The sequence below is a fragment of the Cyprinus carpio genome, chromosome A23 (genome assembly GCF_018340385.1).
Source record: "Cyprinus carpio isolate SPL01 chromosome A23, ASM1834038v1, whole genome shotgun sequence".
In the NCBI taxonomy this organism is placed as follows: domain Eukaryota; kingdom Metazoa; phylum Chordata; class Actinopteri; order Cypriniformes; family Cyprinidae; genus Cyprinus; species Cyprinus carpio.
In genome coordinates this window covers 17940978-17960733 of record NC_056594.1, presented here as the reverse complement: position 1 = coordinate 17960733, position 19756 = coordinate 17940978, and the positions used below count along the sequence as shown (strand labels likewise).

General features: G+C 35.4%; 2 protein-coding genes across 3 annotated transcripts; both read left to right on the top strand.

Annotated features, from left to right (window-relative positions):
• Window positions 1-6658: 6658 nt before the first annotated feature.
• Window positions 6659-8664, top strand: LOC109052671 (protein FAM110C-like). Its single transcript, XM_019070087.2, has one exon. The coding sequence runs from the start codon at window positions 6788-6790 to the stop codon at window positions 7763-7765; it is 978 nt and encodes a 325-aa protein (XP_018925632.1). The 5' UTR covers window positions 6659-6787; the 3' UTR covers window positions 7766-8664.
• A 1643-nt stretch (window positions 8665-10307) lies between these two features.
• On the top strand, window positions 10308-19720 carry LOC109052683 (F-box only protein 25-like). 2 transcript variants are annotated; one of them, XM_042713521.1, is made up of 11 exons: window positions 10308-10437; window positions 10842-10992; window positions 11783-11883; window positions 12915-12964; window positions 13124-13216; window positions 13330-13423; window positions 13550-13734; window positions 15068-15250; window positions 15548-15691; window positions 18182-18208; window positions 19244-19720. In XM_042713521.1, the coding sequence occupies exons 2-11, from the start codon at window positions 10865-10867 to the stop codon at window positions 19331-19333; spliced, it is 1095 nt and encodes a 364-aa protein (XP_042569455.1). In that variant the 5' UTR covers window positions 10308-10437; window positions 10842-10864; the 3' UTR covers window positions 19334-19720. The 2 variants fall into 2 exon arrangements, with proteins under 2 accessions (XP_042569455.1, XP_042569456.1); XM_042713522.1 differs by lacking the exon at window positions 18182-18208 and having other exon boundaries at window positions 10309-10437.
• The last annotated feature ends 36 nt before the right edge of the window (window positions 19721-19756 follow it).

Below are 19756 nucleotides of genomic sequence, written 5' to 3'. Positions count from 1 at the left end.
GCAATCACAAGGAAAAAAAACAACTTTTTTTTCAAAACAGTTGTGATCAGAGAAAATAACTTATGTCAAGATCACAAGATAATTAAGTCACGATCACAAGAAAACAACTTGTCGAGATCACAAGATAATTAAGTTGCGATCACAAAAAAACAATTTATGTCGAGATTACGAGATGAATAAGTTGCAACTTCCGCAGGGGCAAGGGAGGAAATCACATTCCCAGGGCAGGTGGGATCACCCTCAGTAGAAACCGTGTTCTGGGAGCACCTCGATAGGACCGAAAAGGCACTTTAGCACTGGCAATTAAAGGGGCAGGGGCTTGAATATTAGAATGATTTCTTGTGCCACATGTCTCATGTGTATCATGTGACACTGAAGATTAGAGTACGGCACAAAGGGATTCCTATGCATGTTAAAAATCTGGTGATTTCCATAGAAAAATGTCAGTATTTGAAGGTAAATAAATCCACTCTAGAGAAACTATTAGGTTGGTCAGCTTTCCTGTTTTGGCGTTGATGCATAACCTGTCAAAGGGAATGACAAGTGAGAGATATAATGAAAACCATATTCCAGGGTCAGTGTATTAAGGGGTGAGTGGCTTTAGTTGTGGTGATGTGTGGTTATGTATTAATGAGAGTTACTGAGTGGTTTATCTGTTCTTCTATGTAAGAGGACAACATTGACACAGTCATTCTATTGGTTTTGACTGACTGGATTATGCAACACAACAGATATTGATCTGTATGACTTGATCTGTGCAGCTCATACATGCTGTATTTACAAACTGAAATTCAGCTGGTTTGCAGCTGCTCAGCACACAAATCTTCTTGTTAATGAGCAAATCTTGAAACTTTCATTAATTATGACTTCACATTAACATCCTTAGCCTTGCATACGGACACAATATGCTGTTTGCAGAAAATACTATTCAGATTTGAGTGAATGCTAATGTTTCCTAATTTGAACTTCTCTTAAAGGAATAGTTCATCCGAAAATGAACATTTACTGAGAATTGCCCTCAGGCCATTCAAGATGACGATGAGTTTGTTTTTTCATCTTAACAGATTTGGAGAAATGTATCATTTCATCACTTGTGCACCAATGGATCCCCTGCAGTGAATGGGTGCCGTCAGAATGAGAGTCCAAACAGCTGATAAAAACATCACAGTAATCCACACCTCTTCAGTCCATCAATAAATATTAGTGATGATATGTTAGTAACAAACAAATTAATCATTAAGGCATTTTAACATTAAAGTGACACTTCTACAATCTATAATAAAATTTCCTCCAGTGAAAAAGTCAATTCCCTGTTGTCTTCTCGCATCAAAATTCTCCAACATATTTGTTTAGAGCAGGGGTTCCCAAACTCGGTCCTGGAGGGCCGGTGTCCTGCAGAGTTTAGCTCTTACTAGACACACTAGAAACTTCCCAGCAGGTGTGTTGAGAAAAGTTGGAACTAAAATCTGCAGGACACCGGCCGTCCAGTACTGAGTTTGGGCACCCCTGGTTTAGAGCTATTTTGGACAGTTTTTGCTTGTAAACAGTGCTTGATCTGTGAATATTTCTCTCCTGATTTAGACGAGATTCATTTTCACTGGAGAAAGAAATATTGTATATAGAGTACCCATATTTTAGCTGGAAGCAATAGTCTTAATGTTTGATTTGTTTATTAAAAACACCCCACTAATGGATTATTTATGTTTTAATCAGCTGTTTGGGCTCTCATTCTGACGGCACCCATTCACTGCAGAAGATCCATTGGTGAGCAAGTAATGTAATGATAAATTTCTCCAAATCTGTTCAGATAAAGAAACAAACTAATCTACATCTTGGAACGCCTGAGGGTGAACGCATTATCAGATAATTTTCAGTTTAGATGACCTATTCCTTTAAATCTTCAGTAAACTCTACCAAGGTGTTTTTTTTAAAAAAGATGATCATTTGGTCCTGTGGACATCAGTGACACATTATACAAGACCTAAATACCCTTGCCAATCTAGTAGAGGTTGTGTGTTGAGTCTGACATAATCATACCTCACTTCAGACCTAAATGATTTACCTTGAAGGTCATGCACTCGGATTGATGTTTCCTATCAGAGATGAATGTTTGGAATTACTCATATATTTGTTCAGAATAGTGCTCATTCTAAGGTTTGGAATGGACATATCACAACCATTTGCTTTGTGAGATGTGTAAACAAGGTTAATGGAAGGTCATGGTTTTAGTTGTAATTTGTCATGCTGTGGTTTCACATGTTATAATTCACATGCAATGAAGAGGGCTCTGAATTTTTGGAGAAAAGCTCAATGTGGCCTTCAGGATTTGGCTTACTGTTCAATGCCAATATAAGTGTGTTGATACAATCTGTATATAATTATAGTTATTTAGTGATGTATAAGTGTGATGCGGGATGCTGAAGGTTTAAAGATGTTCGCATGTTTCAGACCAGACTGACATAATAATGTCTCACCCTATATCTCATCTGGATCTACATACATTTCTGGATGCTTTGAGGTCAGAGAAGCCATATATTGGTTTTAGTGTACTGCTATTGCCTGGGATCATTTCCAGCTTACTGCACAGCAGGCACTTTAAAACACATAAATTACATCTGCACAAATTCCTGGTTCTGACTCTGGGTCGAGTGAAGAAATTAATTCTGGGTTACGCATAGTGGACAGTTGCTTTATGAAGTCTGCAATTTAGTGCATTTTGCACATTACGCAATGCACAAACACTCCACAGGAATCCAGTCTGGAAAAAGTCTTGCCAGGGTGTTGATATGGGGTTGTTACAGTGGTATTTGATGTGTGGCTATGCAGTTGCTAGGTTGTTCTCGGGGGATGCTTAATGGCCAGAGTTGTTTTGGTAATTTTATTGATCACCAAATAAAAATGTTAAGAATATGGCTGAGAAAAGCCAGAGCAATTCTAAACTATTTTACTGATCAGAAATGAGGTATAACGTATTTAGAACTGCTCACCATGCACTCTCTCGCTCTCATACGCAAACAATACATCACCTTCTCAAGTCTGCTGCCATCTCCTGGTTTCATGGAGATCCTGCATTCATCTAGATGTCTCTGACATAAATCTAAATCTGTAGAATGGTTTTAATTAGAGTAGGAGTGTAACCCAATTAAGTTGTGTGTGTAGTGCATATGTTTTGCTTCTTTTTATTAAGTACAGACACATGATAACACTTATGAAATGACCAATTTTGATAGTCCCATATGCACAAGGATACTACAAACAAACATTTAGCAGGTCAGATGTCAAAAGATGTTTGCCTTTTTTATACTTTGTTTGACATTACAACCCTGCACAAAGGGAGAAATATTACTGAATCAGGCCACACAATGTATAAACAGATGTTGAAAAAAAATAAAAATAAAAAATTTAAAAAAACAAGAATCAGGTCAAGAATGAAATCCTTTTAAAAATATATCTGTTATCACAAAATATCAATGAACTGTATTTCACACCTTGAGAAATATAACCTGGATTATACAGGTTTTACAATGCCCCAGCCTCCCTTAATTTCCTTTACTGTTTAACCCTTGTCATGTGCTGAAACTCCTAATTTGGTGTTCCCGATCAAAAATGGCTTGTAAATCTCTTATTATGCTATATTATCACCAAATCTTGGATCTTTTTGTCAGCTTATTTTCTTTCAATTAGCACAGGTTATGTTTTTCATTTTTGAAACTGATTGATTGTACTGTAGGCCTCAAAGATCTGAGCTGACGCACCTCAGTTTTTGAGTAAAAAAAAAAAACCAAATGGACAAAAAAATCAGTTTCAAAAAGAAAAACAAAACCTGTGCTAACTGAAAGAAAGCAGGTTGACAAAATAGATAATACAAATGATAATATAACCGCAGGGTTTCTACAGGATTTTTAAGCTCAAATTTAAGACTTTTTAAGACCTGCACAAATAAAATTAATACAATATGAGCGGGGTAGGGCAATGTAGTACCATAAAATTACTGTAAAAAGCATAATTTACAGTTCAGGTACAAGTTTTCACAAAAACAAAGTTTTATAAAATGATAAACTTTACATTTCTGCCTTTAAACTATTTTTAAGAAAATGGATGGAAAATGGAGTCAAAACTATTCATTATTATATTAATTTAAACAATTATTATCAATACATTATTATATCAATAATAATATATTATAAAAGTATAAATTTCTTGCATTTGGGTTGTTACCAAGCATATTAAATCAGTATCAACAAAACATTCTTCAGCTAACATCTTTGCAATGCAGAGGAAACACAGAAGCTGCATTAGAAATGGCATTTAGATGCATTTACACACTTTTTAATGCAGCTCTGAGGGACATTAAATACTTTAACCTGCAATTACAAATGCATTAATAATGTTTTGATATTTTAAATATAAAACATTGAAAACTGATGTTTGAAATTATTTAAAGGGGTCCTATTATGCTCTTTTACAAAGTCTTGATTTCGTTTTGGGGGTGTACTAGAACAAGTTCTCATACTAGGTTGTTTGAAAAACACATAATTTTTAACGTATATTACATTATTACAACACCTCTCTCCCCAATCTGCCATGAACGCCAGGAATTTTTCCTGTATCAAATAAAGGCCTGCCTTCTGAAATACGAAATACGCTGTGATTGGTTAGCTGGGCCAGTGTGTGCTGTGATTGGTTAGCTGGGCCATTGTTTTAGTTTTTGAAAAGTGATATATGTTAAATGAAATATCTCCTTTTGAATTGTACTTTGAGCTTTGTAACTTTGCAGGTCTTTTTTATGCTCAAACAGCAACATTACAGACTAACTAAAGCTGAAAAAGTGAAAAGCATAATAAGACCCCTTTAAAAAATTAAAAGGTAACTTAAATGTGAAATTAAAACCGACAGTAGGTGGTAGCAAGTTACTTTTTGCGTTTGAAGCAAATCTTTTAAATGGGTGATTCATTCAGGAACAAAACAGCCCTGTTGCTCAGAGATGCACAACAGCGCTGTGGCTGTGTTTGAAATTATTTTTATTGGAGAAATAGAGCAAAACCAGGAAATATGGTGTCTAAAACATAAGTCTCTTAATATTAATTACTTGTTTATTGAACTGTTGTATAAAATCAATATCACATTTTTTAATCATTCTTACTTTTGGAGAGAGAAAAAAAACCCAGGCACTCTTCGTGTGATATTAACTATATGAAATGATATAAATATATAAATTTTCTGCCCCATATCTTAAATTATGTGATAATTCTAAATGCATTTTAACAGACCGATTCATGCAGTGAAAGAACACACTTTAACTGCACATGCGCACTAGTCTAACCTGCTTGACCATCACCTTATGCGTGCACTCAGTACTAGGTGTTTTGTGTTTGCGTTTCGCGATATACTCATAATATCAAATTGCACATTATTAAAACAGCAATTACGATATTATCGCAGACCATACATATCGCACACCCCTATGTTTCAATTTTTATAATGCACTGTCTTCTTATCGATCCAACAGTTCACATAAAGGGATTGTTCACCCAAAAATTAAAATTTGATGTTTATCTGCTTACCCACAGGGCATCCAAGATGTAGGTGACTTTGTTTCTTCAGTAGAACACAAATCAAGATTTTTTTGCTCAAACCGTTGCAGTCTGTCAGTCTTATAGGGGTAAGCGGATAAACATCTAATTTTTGGGTGAACTATCCCTTTAAAGCTCTGTGTGTTTGCAGGGTAAAAACATGGGTCGATTTTCGCATCGACCCATAATAAATAAATTGTGCGCACGATTTACTAATTCGTTCCCTCGATGTACTAAAACGTGCACACAATTACTATTTCGATCCCTCGATCAGCTAATTCGTTCCCTTGATTTGCTAAATCGTGCACACAATTTCTAAATCGAGGGAATGCAATAGTAAATCGTGCACACGATTTAGCGTAGGCTACTATTATTTGTGCTGCATGCCACGTGCGAGGCTCCACAGAACTCTGAACAAAACAACAGTTTTATTGAAAATGCTCATTCATTCTCTACCAGCAGGTGGAGCGTTTGGCAGAAATATAGCTGTTTATATGTTCTGTTGTGCAGAACAGAAAGCAGCGCAGCACTGGACTTTGAACGTGCAGCGCTGGTGTTTATTCAGTGAAATCATAATCTTAGCCTTTTGAGGTTTAATCGTCACATTCAGCCATAACGCAATTCTGGTCTTTCCGTTCCCAAATTTAAGACCTCTTTAAATCGTAATTAAGACTTTATTGTACAAATTAAGACTTTTTAAAGACTTACATTTATACAACTACCCCGCGGAAACCCTGTAACATTATGAAAGATTTACAAGCAATGTTTTAGGCATGTCATTTTTGACCAGGAACATTACAACAAGGTGGAAAAGAAATCCTAAAGAAGTAGCCTATTAAAAGTATCCAAATTTTCCTGGAACTTTGTTATACCTTGTGTGAGTAAAGTAAGTTAACATAAATTTTCAGGGAAAATAAAACCCTCTCTTGTTCAAAATGAAGGGAAAATGACATGAGGGTTAATTCTTATTAAAACAAAATCTCGTAAAAAATGCTTTTTGCAAGCCCTGTTTTCATTATTTTAATTTGCATTTTTGAGGGTTTATTGTTGTCTTGACCTGTTAGTGGGTGGAGTAGATGAGTAATGTGAACAGGTAAAGGTGTGCGTCAGTGCGTTCTCATCTAGCCTACTATGTGCTAACTTTCGGACCCCTCAACACATTTCGCAACACAGCTGTTGTGGATTTAGCACGAAATACTAATCCAGAGTGGATCATGTTGAAGAAAACGCAAGGCTCGGCCGACGTGGACGCGTCGCGCATTCTTGTGAAGGGGCCCGAGTTTTTGAGGAGACAGATGGAGCGAGAAAGCGAGGCGATTAAAGGACGCGGCAGCGCGGTGGAGAGGCTGGCAGCCACTAAACCTCAATATGTAAAAAGCCAACAAGTTGTCGGTTCCACTCAGGAACCGGTTATCAGCATCGGGTCTGCCTCCGTGAGCAGCCGGGGGTCTTCAAACGGGCACGGTTCCGTTAATAACGCCGCTCATGCTGATGTTGAGGATATACAGTCGCCTGAAGAAGATAATAATGTGGTGAGACGGAGCAGCTCGAAGAAACGAGACTCGGTTTTATTATACAGACAAAAGTGTGAACTCTTTAGAGGATCGCCTGGCGGGAGTAGGAGATTGATTAAAAAGTCATTATTCGCTATTAAAGGCAAGACAAACGCGTTTTCTGAGGCGCACGGTGGTGAATGCGCCACACGCAGGGACTGCGGGAAAGAGGCCCCTAGGGTAAATTTATCCATCGCACACGGCCAAACGGGTGAGACAAACGATGTCCCGAGAGGACCTCCTCACAGGACAGTCGCAAAAATCCAGGAGCAGGAGCGCAAGAGCCGGAGGGGGGTGGCGCGCTCCAGCTCTGACATCAGCTCGCGCTACTCGAAAAATTTCGCAGACTTCGACGCGTTCTTCAAATACTGCGGCCTCGAGGGGGACGTCATCGAGTCCCTGGGCAGAGAGAAGTTTTCCGCGCGCTCGGACGACCTCAGCTCCACAAACCGGAGCATCAGCGTCTCGACGTCAAACGACGGGATCTCGAGGAGCAGCGACGGCCTGCAGGAGGAGGAATTGCAGGAGACCGTGCGCCAAGGGTCTTCAGTTGTAGAGCGCAACGCTCGGATCATCAAGTGGCTCTACAGTTGCAGAAATGCCGCGGAGTCGGGAAAGACGCTTCGAGATCTGGATTAACTTGGGTCTTGTTAAAAGTGCTGTTTTTTCAAGTATCACGCATAAAATATCAGATATGCACTGGAAAAATTCAGTAGTCTACTATATGTAGGCCTATCTATTGACACAGATAACATCTGATATGTTCATTTCCTTCCTATTCAGCTAACTAGGATATTTGCCTGGTTATGTATTCCACTGTATATACCAAGCCTAGATATCTTGATTTTACAATATACCTGTATATACCTAGCCTATGTTACTTGATTTGACAATATATTAAAAGTCAGATTTTTATTTTTTTTTGAATAGCATTTCGTTGCGTTTAACTTTTGTTGTGTTATGTGAAAACTTCTTTTGCACATGAATCTATGAATACAGTATAGTTTACAGAGACAAATGAGCCATCAAGCCTGTCGGCTATGGAATGCAGAAGGTAGCACCTGGTCCTGAGATATGAAAAGATTTGGCTTCAAACAAGCACTTCTGTCCATTGTTGCACAACAGAAGAAGCTGTGAACAAAATGCAAGTTTTCACACCCAGTGTGGGTGTATTTAATTTGTGTCACTGTCACATAAGTGCAAAGGTGTCTGTTTATTCAGACTGACTGCTGACTGTCTAGCCTCTGACTCAACGTGCCTTGCAAATATGAAATGGTATTTTAAGTAACTTGATCAATTGTGTGCACTGAGTCAAACAACTTGACATGCTATGCAAAAATACTATGTAAATATGATCATATGTATCAGTCAAAAAACATCTTATCTTTCTAGCACTGTTGCTGTTATGTAAGAGTGTATGTGGTTTACTTTAGTATCATTCGTAAATCTGTTGGATTATAGCTCTTGTATTTCAAGATAGTTCAAGAAGCCGACAATAGCCCAAGTATATATGATCATAAATGCATATTTATAATGATTAAAAAAAAAAAAAAAAAAAACAGGTTTTACAGATGTTACTTAACTGAACTCAGTGCTTATTTTCATCAAGTTGCACATGACTGAAGATTTGGCAACTGCCATATACAGTATTAAAAAAAAAAAAAATACCCATTGCATGCAGTGTTTTCACGTGCACACAAAATCTTACCCCTCTGGCCTCTCAAACTCAGACTGTAGCAGGTTAGATCTCGCAGAGGGAGTGTTCATGGCCTTTACACTATTTTAAATAATTTTTTGGAGACACAAGCTTTTTTGGCCTCCGGCTGTGGACGCATGTCAGAATAATTCTCATTTTTACTGTCTTATTATGAGCTGTTGGCATTCATCTCTTTTATGATAATTATGAAGTAAGAAACAATTTAATGCTGCTGTCCATTCTTTACAGATGGTACAAAATGATTCAGGAGTCAAGAAGACTTACTGGCACATTATTGGCAATAAACACACATTTAAGTTACCTGCTATGTACATAAATGCTTGAATTTGTGTTCACAGCATGCATGTAACTCTTAGCATGTTTTTTGTGTCTCACTGGTTGATCTTTACTAATGGCATGACTTGAAGCTCATTTTGGACTTTCATCTAAGTGGGGTTTTACCTGACACAAATATGAGTCAGATGTCACATATTGGAAATTGTCACAAGGCCTACATATCAGTAAAGGATAGTTCACCCAAGAATGAAAATTAGTCCATGATTTACTCACCCTCAAGCCATCCTATGTGTATATAAATAATGACTTCCTTCTTTTAGATGAATCTAATCGCAGTTATATTAAAAATTGTACTGGGTCTTCCAAGCTTTATAATGGCAGTGGGCGGCTCTTTCTGTACAACAGTCCAAAAGAAGTCCAATAAAGTGCATTCATCCATAATAAAAAGTGCCTCACACGGCTCCGGGGGTGTATAAAGGCCTCCTGCAGTGAATCGATGCATTTTTGTAAGGAACATCCATATTTTTCATTCATTTTTAATGTAACTCAGGTTGAATTCAACTGAAATAAGAAATTCATATACACCTAGGATGGCTTGAGGGTGAGTAAATCAAGGGCTAATTTTCATTTTTGGGATAGGTCACCCCAAAATGAATATTTAAGAGTTACTCACTCTCCACTTGTTCCAAACTTATAAGAGTTTATTTCTTCTGTTGAACACAATATATATATATATATATATATATATATATATATATATATATATATATATATATATATATATATATATATATATAATTATTATTTTTTTTTTAAAGAATGTTGGTAACTAAACAGTTGACAGTAACCATTGACTTCCATTAAAATCAAGAATGAATATTTTTACATTTTCTAGCTACTGTTTAGCTGGCTGAGGGGATTACATATAAGCCTATTTATTCCTTATATCCAAAACCAAGCAGTGAAATGTTTACTTTGTGACGCCGCATGATCCAATATGCTCGGTTAGTTTATTCCATCGTTCATTCTCTCCATTTCATTTCCCCCATCACAAAATCAAAACATGACAACATGTGCATCGTCCGTGTCACGTGTAAGAAGCTGCAGAGACGGAGAGCTCGGGATAAATGCGCTGAGTGATCGACAGGACCGAGAGCCAATCAGCTGGGGAATTCCGGGTAGCAACAAAATAAATACAAACACGACGGCCAATCACAAACGACGGGAGGCGTGCCTTACAGTCCGCTTTTTCTGACTGTTTACTTCCGTCAATATTCAAAGAAAAGCAGAAAATTATCATCATAACAAAGGACTCGCTGTAAGTAAAGTTAAATATTCGTCCGTTATCAATACAAATACACGATTTTACAAGTAAAACAACAATAGAAGTAGAGATTTGAGCTGTCTTTAGTGTTTTGTCGACGTTTAAAAAAGATAAGGCTATTGGCAGGCTTTGCATTTGTGCAAATTTATTGGCAGTAACGTTAGTTCTTCAAGAAGCAAGAGCTTATCTTCAATTTACAAATTAACATCAAAATGCGAAATCTTTGTTTTTACAAAGATAATGTTTACATAAAGATTGTGAAATAAGGCTTTTAAAGCCTTGCATGACTGTTATTATGTGTTGTCTGATCAGATCATGATGATATTGTTTGATCATGTGATATATGACAAGCATTTGCTGTGTTATAATGGTTTGAGATAAGAGTCTCTTGTATTCAGATCTCTGGATCAGGTGGAAGAACATGCCATTCTTGGGCCAAGATTGGAGATCACCAGGCTGGAGCTGGATCAAAACTGAAGATGGCTGGAAACGCTTTGAATATTTGAACCACATGCTGGGGGACAATATCAATGAACTTACCTTGGAAGAGTAAGAAATGCTTTGAATTATGTCAGCGTAATGTAGTGTTAGTTCTAGGGTGATAACCTAACCTACAACCTTTCAGTTACCACCTCCGATCTTTAACCACAAAGCTACACCACCTCAGAAAAGCATTGAGGAACAGACTCAAATAGAAGTGTGTATGTGGCATGTGGGAAGTCAGATATCCGTGTTTAGAACTGGTGTTTATTTTCACCGTCTTTCATCATTGTCTGGAATAGTATACTGTAGAATAGACTGCATTGAACTATTTTTTTAATATATTCAATCAACTGAGCTAAAAACACCTTAGTCTGACCATGCTGTCATGGAAACAACAGACCTGAGGTCGGCCAGACAGATTACGAGGAAACGCGTACATTTGAAACCATCTGGCTGTGTGAGGACACAAGTAGATGTTTGGATAGTTTTAGTGTACTCCTGCATCACATGTGATTTTTAAGTATTCAGTTTCACTTGACAATAGACCGCACACTCACCTGTGTAAGCTAAAACGTCTTCAGATCTTCAGAACTCATTTAGCAATACTTTGATTAATAATTAATAAGAACTTGCATTGGTTTCTTGATTTTCACTATGTTTTATTGCATTATGTGTCAAGTTGTGTGTACTAGTTAGTGCTCCTAACAATCTTGCTATCATGCTTGCTATTATACTGTTTATCACATGATCATATACTTTTTGTAGGTCGCTCTGAAAATAATTGTTAAATGGAAATGTATTGTCTTAAGCGTATTTTGGTATAGTCATAGTTAACTTTAACTTCTTAACTCTCTAGATTGGACAATGACAAGGAGAATGTCTACGTGGGAGATGTCTGTGAAATAGCTGCCAAGAAGAGAAAAAAGGATTTCTTCAACAACAACACTAAGTCACAGTGTAAAAAAAAACTATAATATTTTATTACATCACACTTGATTATCACAAAAATGATCTCAAATTGCACAGTTAATTACAATTTTTTGGGACAATGGGCAGTTATGTTGTTTAGCGGTCATTATATAAAAATACAAGACCACAGAATGCTGCAGTTAGGCATTCAGAATGAATTTTCCATTAGAGCTGTGTAATTATTAATCATTTAATATGTATATATATTTTTTACACCATGCCAAATTACAAGTCTAGTCAGATTTAATTATGTAGTGCTTTATAAAAAATAGATTGTTTCAAAGCAGCACAGCAATGCAGCACACGTTTTAATAGTGAGATTTTTTTTGTTTTGTTTTTTTGTGGAACAATCATACTGTGTGTTTTTATACAGTTTAGCAGTCATTACACAATTTTTTTTGGTCACAGAATGCCACATAAGAATTCTTCCAAAGGTGTGTAATAATTACTAATTAACTATTATTTTTTACATCACACTTAGTTATCATAAGAAAAATCTCAAATTGAAAATTAAACGAGTTTCTTGGGACAATAGGCCATTATACAGTTTAGCGGTCATTGTACAAAAATATATTACCACAGAATGCTACAATTGACCAATCAGAATCCAGATTTCTAGAGCGCTGTGTAATGATTACTAATTTACGGTCTTTTTTAACTTAGTCTTAGTCAATCACAGATAAATGCACATATAAACCTAAGCAGTTGAAAATTCTTTTACTCATCCTCAAGTTGTTCCAAACCTCTATGCATTTCTTTCTTCTGTGGAACACAAAAGAACATATTTTGAAGGAAATTTGGTAACCAAACAGTTTCAGTTCCCATTGTTTTCCATTAGAATTTTTGTCTGTAAAATGGAAGTCAATGGGAATGGAACCATTTTTCAAAATATCTTCTTTTGCCAACCAATGCCATACAAGTTTGGAACATCATGTGGGTGAGTAAATAGTGACAGAATTTATATAATGTATATAATATAGTAGTAAATAGATGAAATATATTTGAATCTTGTTCTCCAGTTTTTTTCCAGGAGAGGTGGATCTATGTTCAGAAGGAGAGTACGCGAGAGGTGAGATAAATTATGTCATAGCATCGACATGTACAAACAGTAGCAAACAAAAAACATGAGTCATAGAATATTTGATGTCATTGTTTATATTTCACAGTTCTCCCATCGGTAGTCTTTTCTGACTTTGGTCAAATCCGAACCGTGTGTCTGTTGTTGCAGAGGCATGGGTACTGTACGCTTGGTGAGGCCTTCAATCGTCTGGATTTTTCCAGCGCCATTCAGGATGTGCGGCGATTCAACTATGTGGTCAAAGTAAGATGTTCTGTTCTCTGCTGAACAGTTGCTAGAATACCTCTCTCCGTTTGATTTACTTACTCTGCTTCTGTATCCTCTCTCACTTTATCCACTCTGTTTACTTCTCTTAGCTTCTGCAGTTGATTGCCAAGTCCCAGCTGACGTCTTTGAGTGGAGCTGCTCAGAAAAACTATTTCAATGTCCTGGAGAAGATTGTGAGAAAGGGTGAGCTGATCATTCAGCATTATTCACAGACTTTATCCAGTTACATAGAAAATGCGGAAGACATATTGTCCCAATATATGTGCATATACAAATGTATTTTATTTATTTATTTTTTTAATCGCACAGTTCTGGATGACCATCATAACCCACGTCTGATCAAAGCGTTGCTGAATGATCTAAGCTCCACTCTCTGTATCCTCATCCGAGAAGTTGGGAAGTGTGTTCTGATTGGCAACATCAACATTTGGGTCTGCCGTTTAGAAACCATCTTAAACTGGCAGCAGCAGCTCAACAGTTTGCAAATTCCAAAGGTAGGCTTTTTCACAGTGTTATAGGTTAAGCATAAGCAAAAATCAGTTGGTCATTGGGTTTATTAAAAGAGTTACTTAAACCCCTTTAAAGCACCAAAAAAAAAAAAAAAAAAAAAAAAAATATATATATATATATATATATATATATATATATATATATATATATTTTTTTTTTTTTTTATAAATGCACAGGTCAGTCAACCCACATCTAGTGAGTAGTGGGATGATAATAATAAATAATATGATTATATTAATATGATTATATTATTATTGTATATCATATAATTTTAAATTTTTACATTATAGAGCTGGGCAAAATGGTAAAAAAACAAACATTTTTTTGCCTGTATTTCGATATATGGCATACAGTATATCACGGTATTTAATACATTTTTCTATATGGATTAAAATATATATAATGTTGTCCAATAAAACATTTTTTGTATTAAAGGCCACGAAAACAAATATAGTGAAAGTATCCATGTAGGCTATTGGCTATCATGTGCAAAGAAGGGGTTAAAATCACATTACAACTGCTTTAAACTATACGTGTTAACTATATCTTGCAAGTTTTTTTAAGTTCTTAATATAAAGCATGTCTGATGTTTAGGACAAATTGGATTATGTGCTTCCCCATGCAGCAGCTCTTCTGCTATTTTTCAGAAGCACTCATTTCAAACTACTGTATATCTATATAATCTGTATTGCCTCATAAAATATTGCTTATAAAGAATATATTGAAACCTTGTACAATCTCAATAAACCACCCAGCTTTTTTACAGTATACATTTATTATATAAAAAATTAAATGTTATAACATATGTAATTAATACAAAATAGTAAATTAATGATAAAAATGAATGATAAATCAATAAGCTAATTCATAATTAAACATTAATAAATAATAAATAATTAATTAATACAAATCATAATAAATAATTAATACAAATAAATATATTTGAAATTTAAAAATATGTATTTTAATATTAAAGCCATAATACTAAATAAAAAAATAAAATAAAAAAAAAGGTCTTCGTAGGCTTCCTTATGTAACGGAGATGCTGTGCTTATCTAACAAATTAATCAGCTCTGCTGTCTAATAAATTTTTTGGACTAAAGTCAGCTGTTCTTGTATCTTGTATTTTGGCTCTTCCAAGCTTTTGGCAGTGGGTGGTTATTTCTGTACAACAGTCCAAAAGAAGTCCAAAAAAGTGCATCCATCCATAATAAAAAGTGCTTCTTGTGCATGACCATCATCTTGTATTTCTTGTGATTGTAGTAGCCAACAATCTTTTCTTTGTATTTATATAATGCTAAATATGTCTTGTTGCAGCAAGTTTCAAATGGCATGACACTGAGCGACCTTCCTTTGCACATGCAAAACAACATCCTGTTCAAGTTTAGTGATGCCTGCGACATCATCAATATGGGACAAACCACACCAACACTGCACATGCTCAGTGAGGACCGGCAACTGTGGAAGAAACTGTGCCAGTTTCATTTCGCCGAGAAACAGGTGAGGAATAAGAATTTATTAAGTCAGTCATAAACGTCATTACCATCACACACAAATACACACATGCTCAATATTTCATTCTTTTCAAGATTTTAAGTAGTCAAAGATATTCCTAATTAAAGAATTGCCCAGATATAATTGTTCGTTTTAAGCACTTTTGAAGGAGATTCTTTAATGTGAGTCTTTTGCTGAAAGTTGGGTCAGTGACTTAATTTAGCCGCAAGATGGCAGTCATGCACACAAGCATGTGAGAGAGGCCTCTGTTCCTCACAGAGCTCTCTGTTCCTGTGTGTTCAGTTCTGCAGGCACTTGATTCTGTCAGAGAAGGGCCATGTGGACTGGAAGCTGATGTTTTTCACACTTCAGAAATACTACCCTGTGAAAGAACAGTACGGAGACACTCTGCAGTTCTGCAGGCACTGTAGCATCCTCTTCTGGAATGTAAGAAATCCTTTTTTAATTGTCAGACATTCTGGTCTGTAAATAGACAATACAATATCCCTTCAGATTTTGTTACTATTTAGATTTAAGTGCCTTTTTCAAACGTTTCTAATGTTGAAGCCCACTTGATTGCTCCTAAACAAGCTACCCTTACATGCTGTTTTTTTGTTTGTGTGGAAAGATCTTTTATAATCACAGTTTGTGTTTAGGAACTCCTTGTAGACGCAATTATCGATAGACAAGCATCAGTGTGTTCCAATGATCTTAATAGGCGACCAGTATTAGCATATACTCCTCCGTTAAAATGTTTGGGATCAGTAAGATTTGTTAAATGTTTCCTTAAAAGTCTCCTAAGCTCACAAAGGCCACATTTATTTTATCAAAAAGAAAAAAAAGTTGTACTGAGCAGTGTTCGGAATAATTTTGAAAATGGTGAACAATTTAAAATAATTGTTTTAATATATTTTCAAATGTAATGTTTTCAGCATTATTACTCTGTTTTTAGTGTCACATGATCCTTCAGAAATCATTCTGATATGCTGTTTTGCTGTTTAAGAAACATTTAATATCAATGTTGAAAACAGTAGCCCTGCTTAGTAGTTTTATTTAAACTGTGATAAATTTTTCAGGACTCTTTGATGAATAGAAACTAAAAAAAGAAGAAAAAAAAGCATTTATTTGAAACAGTAATGTTTTGTAACATTATAAATGTCTTTACTGTCACTTGATCAATTTAATGCATTTTTGTTGAAAAAAGTATTAATTTATTAAAGAAAGTATTTTTACTGGCCCCACATTTTTGAACAGTAGTGTTTTTAAAGGAATAGTTCACCTAAATAATGACTGAAGTTAAAATATGAAAGCTCAGTTATAACATATACATACCTATTTTCACTTGGAAAAAGTTTAGATTAACAGTTTTGGGTAGGGGAGTGCGATTATATATAATCTAAGATAATGTAATTGTTGTTAAAACTATATGCGATTTGGCAATATCCAAAAACCAAGCAAAAACACCCAGAGAGTGCACGCATACACTATGTGATGTAGGTAAGACTTCATTTAGAGTCCACGCTTTCACTGCGTGATTTAGTCTATTCAAATACATTTACATTCCCCCAACATTCTAGATAAGGGGGCAAATTCAGTGTAACTTTGTATAACTTGTATAACTTTTATGTCTTTTATATTATTTATGATAGTTAATATCACATGAAGAGTAAATTTTTTTAGGCAAATATCAGGATGGTTGCAAATGTGATATTGATTTGATGAACAGTTCAATAAACAAGAAGTTAATTTTAAGTGACTTAATAGACACTTGTTTTTGCTTTATTTTGACATGAATATAGTTCCAAACAAAGCCACAGCAAAACTGTTTTGCCTCTCTGAGCAACACACAGTGTCTCGTTACTGAATCTATCAGCTGTTTGAACGAATCAGTTGAATGAATGACTCAGTGACTCACTCATGTAGTGATATGCCACAACCAACTGGCAATTTTAGGTTTATATTTTCCCTTTTTTTTCTTCAAAAATCATTTCAAATATCAGTATTAAAGCTCTCAGTATTAAATCATCAAATCAAATCACTTTTATTGTCACATCGCAACAGCACATGTGCCTTACTGAGTGAAATTCTTGGGACCGTGCTCCAGACACTGCCGAAACAATTTACATATAAACATACAGACTTCAACCGATGACAATGTGCAATATACACACACATAAAGTCAGTACACACAGTGTACTATTAGACATACTTACAGTTAGCACTACACGTTATACACAGTATGTACACATTCTACATTATGTAGACATATATACACATAAAATGTGCGAAGGTGAAACAGATTATACATGAACTGGATACGCAAAATGTTATGTATGAGCATTGGATGGTATCCAGTGGTAGCAGATAGATTATTGTATTAAATGCAGTGTGTATGTATAGTTAGACATTGTATAGCATTGTTGGAGTTAAAGTGCAGTGTATAGCATACCGTGTATTAGTTCCAAAATTATCAGTATTAAAGTAAACATCAAAGCATTCATTTTACATTTTAATAAATAGATTCTGTGCCACCTCTGCATTTCAAACACAAACTTTGTTGATACTGATTTAATTTGATTGGTAACAGTCTTGCTATTTGAATTTACTGATTACATTTAAGAATTTGACACAAAAGCTGATGCAAAAATGTAATTAGGTTAGAAAAAAGATTGGCCTTATAAAGGTAAAAATGCCAGTGAAAGGTACAAATTAATTTAAACTTATTGGAAAAGTAAAATTTCAGTTAGTCCTGCAAACTTATCACTGCACAGAATATGAAGAATATTGAAAGCTTTGGGAGTCCACGAAAGAAGTACCAGAACAATAACACACTCAACAAAATATTGTCTAATTATTATCAATTAAATTCCTCTACCCTTTGACCTTTAGCCTTTTTATTCTTTTCCTGTTCTCCTCCTGGTCCCTTATCTCCTAAAGGACAGACACCTGGCTTTAATCTTTAAGGTACATGTTAAATCTTTTGAGTGTGCACGTTTTAAAATTAGTGTCTGTAAATAAAATGAGTTTGCTTCATCACTCATTTATTTTTCTCCTAACCTCTGTCGTCTTATTCTTTTTCTGCCCATCATTTTGTCTTGCACTTCCATCCATTTGAATCAGCTGGACTTGATCTGTATTGTTTGTATTCATTTTAATATTTGATTGGATATATTTTTCTGAATGTCGTCTTTTTCCCTCATTTGGTTTTTTATGTCGTCAGTATGTTTTTCAAAATCATTATACACTAATGCATCTCTCGACTGATCACATGAACATGCATACAGTGACTAATCTATTTGCTTATACTTGGATTTTAATAAACCCCTAACCCTGAGTATTATGTTCACTTGGTGTGTAACTTGCAGTGCTGGGTAGTAACTGAATATTTTTAATACAGGTCAGGTTACACATTATTGTGCATTTAAGTACCAAGTAATATTAATTAACAACATGTACTTGCTGTAGGGTTCAGAATACATTACCTAAAATGTCTATAACTAACTATATTTTTACTAACTACAAATCAGTAACGGTCTACAATTGTTAAGTAACCTACCCAGCACTGGTAATTCATCCTATACTGTTTGTGCTTCAGACATGAATAATACCACGAATAATACGGCTAGTTGAGGAGAGTTGTGTTAAAACTTTTCTGTGCCATCAGACTTACAATTTTTGCCAGGCGGATGGTAAAAAGGGCAGCAAAATCCCATAGACTTAAAATTTAATTTTAAGTTATTTATTGGCAACGCTGGTTCCATAAAGAACTTTTAATATCCATGGAATCTTTCATGTGCACAAAAGTCTTTATAGTGAAAAAAGTTTCTTTAGATTATTAAAATGTTCTTCACAATAATAATAATAATAATAAAAAAAGGTTATTAAGAAGGGACCCTAGCAACCAACCAATGTAACGGCAGCTTTTGCATGGACAAAAACACACATTTTCATCAGAAAATGCTTCAATCTGATTTTGACCGCTTTCTCTTTCCATCACAGGACTCGGGACATCCTTGCACAGCAAATGATCCGGACAGCTGCCTCACCCCTGTCTCTCCCCAGCACTTCATAGACCTCTTCAAGTTCTGAAATTCAGAATGTTCTTGGACCTCTCGCCTTCCGATCTCCTTTATGGAACACCTGCAAACAAAGACCTCTAACACTGATAGAACATTTTCACCTTTTCAGCTCTGTGCTCCAAACCATGTCCTTTCCTCTCCTCTTTTACGTTTCCCAGACAGTTGTACTGTGATTAAAATGTTCAAACTTCCGATAATGTAACCAATGACTGAATTTTCTGTTGCCTCACCCAAACTTTAAGGGCTTATGGAAAGATGTCATAATATTAGTGTTTCTTACATATTTGTCCACTTTTTTTATCCTCGTTGTGTTCTCAAACAATTCATCTGTTCTTTAAGCACAGAAAGATGGGAGATGAACAGCAAAAAGAGGCGGGATATGTGAAGGATTGTTTGTTAAAAAAGGGAAAAAAAGAAAAACTTGATGTTAAGA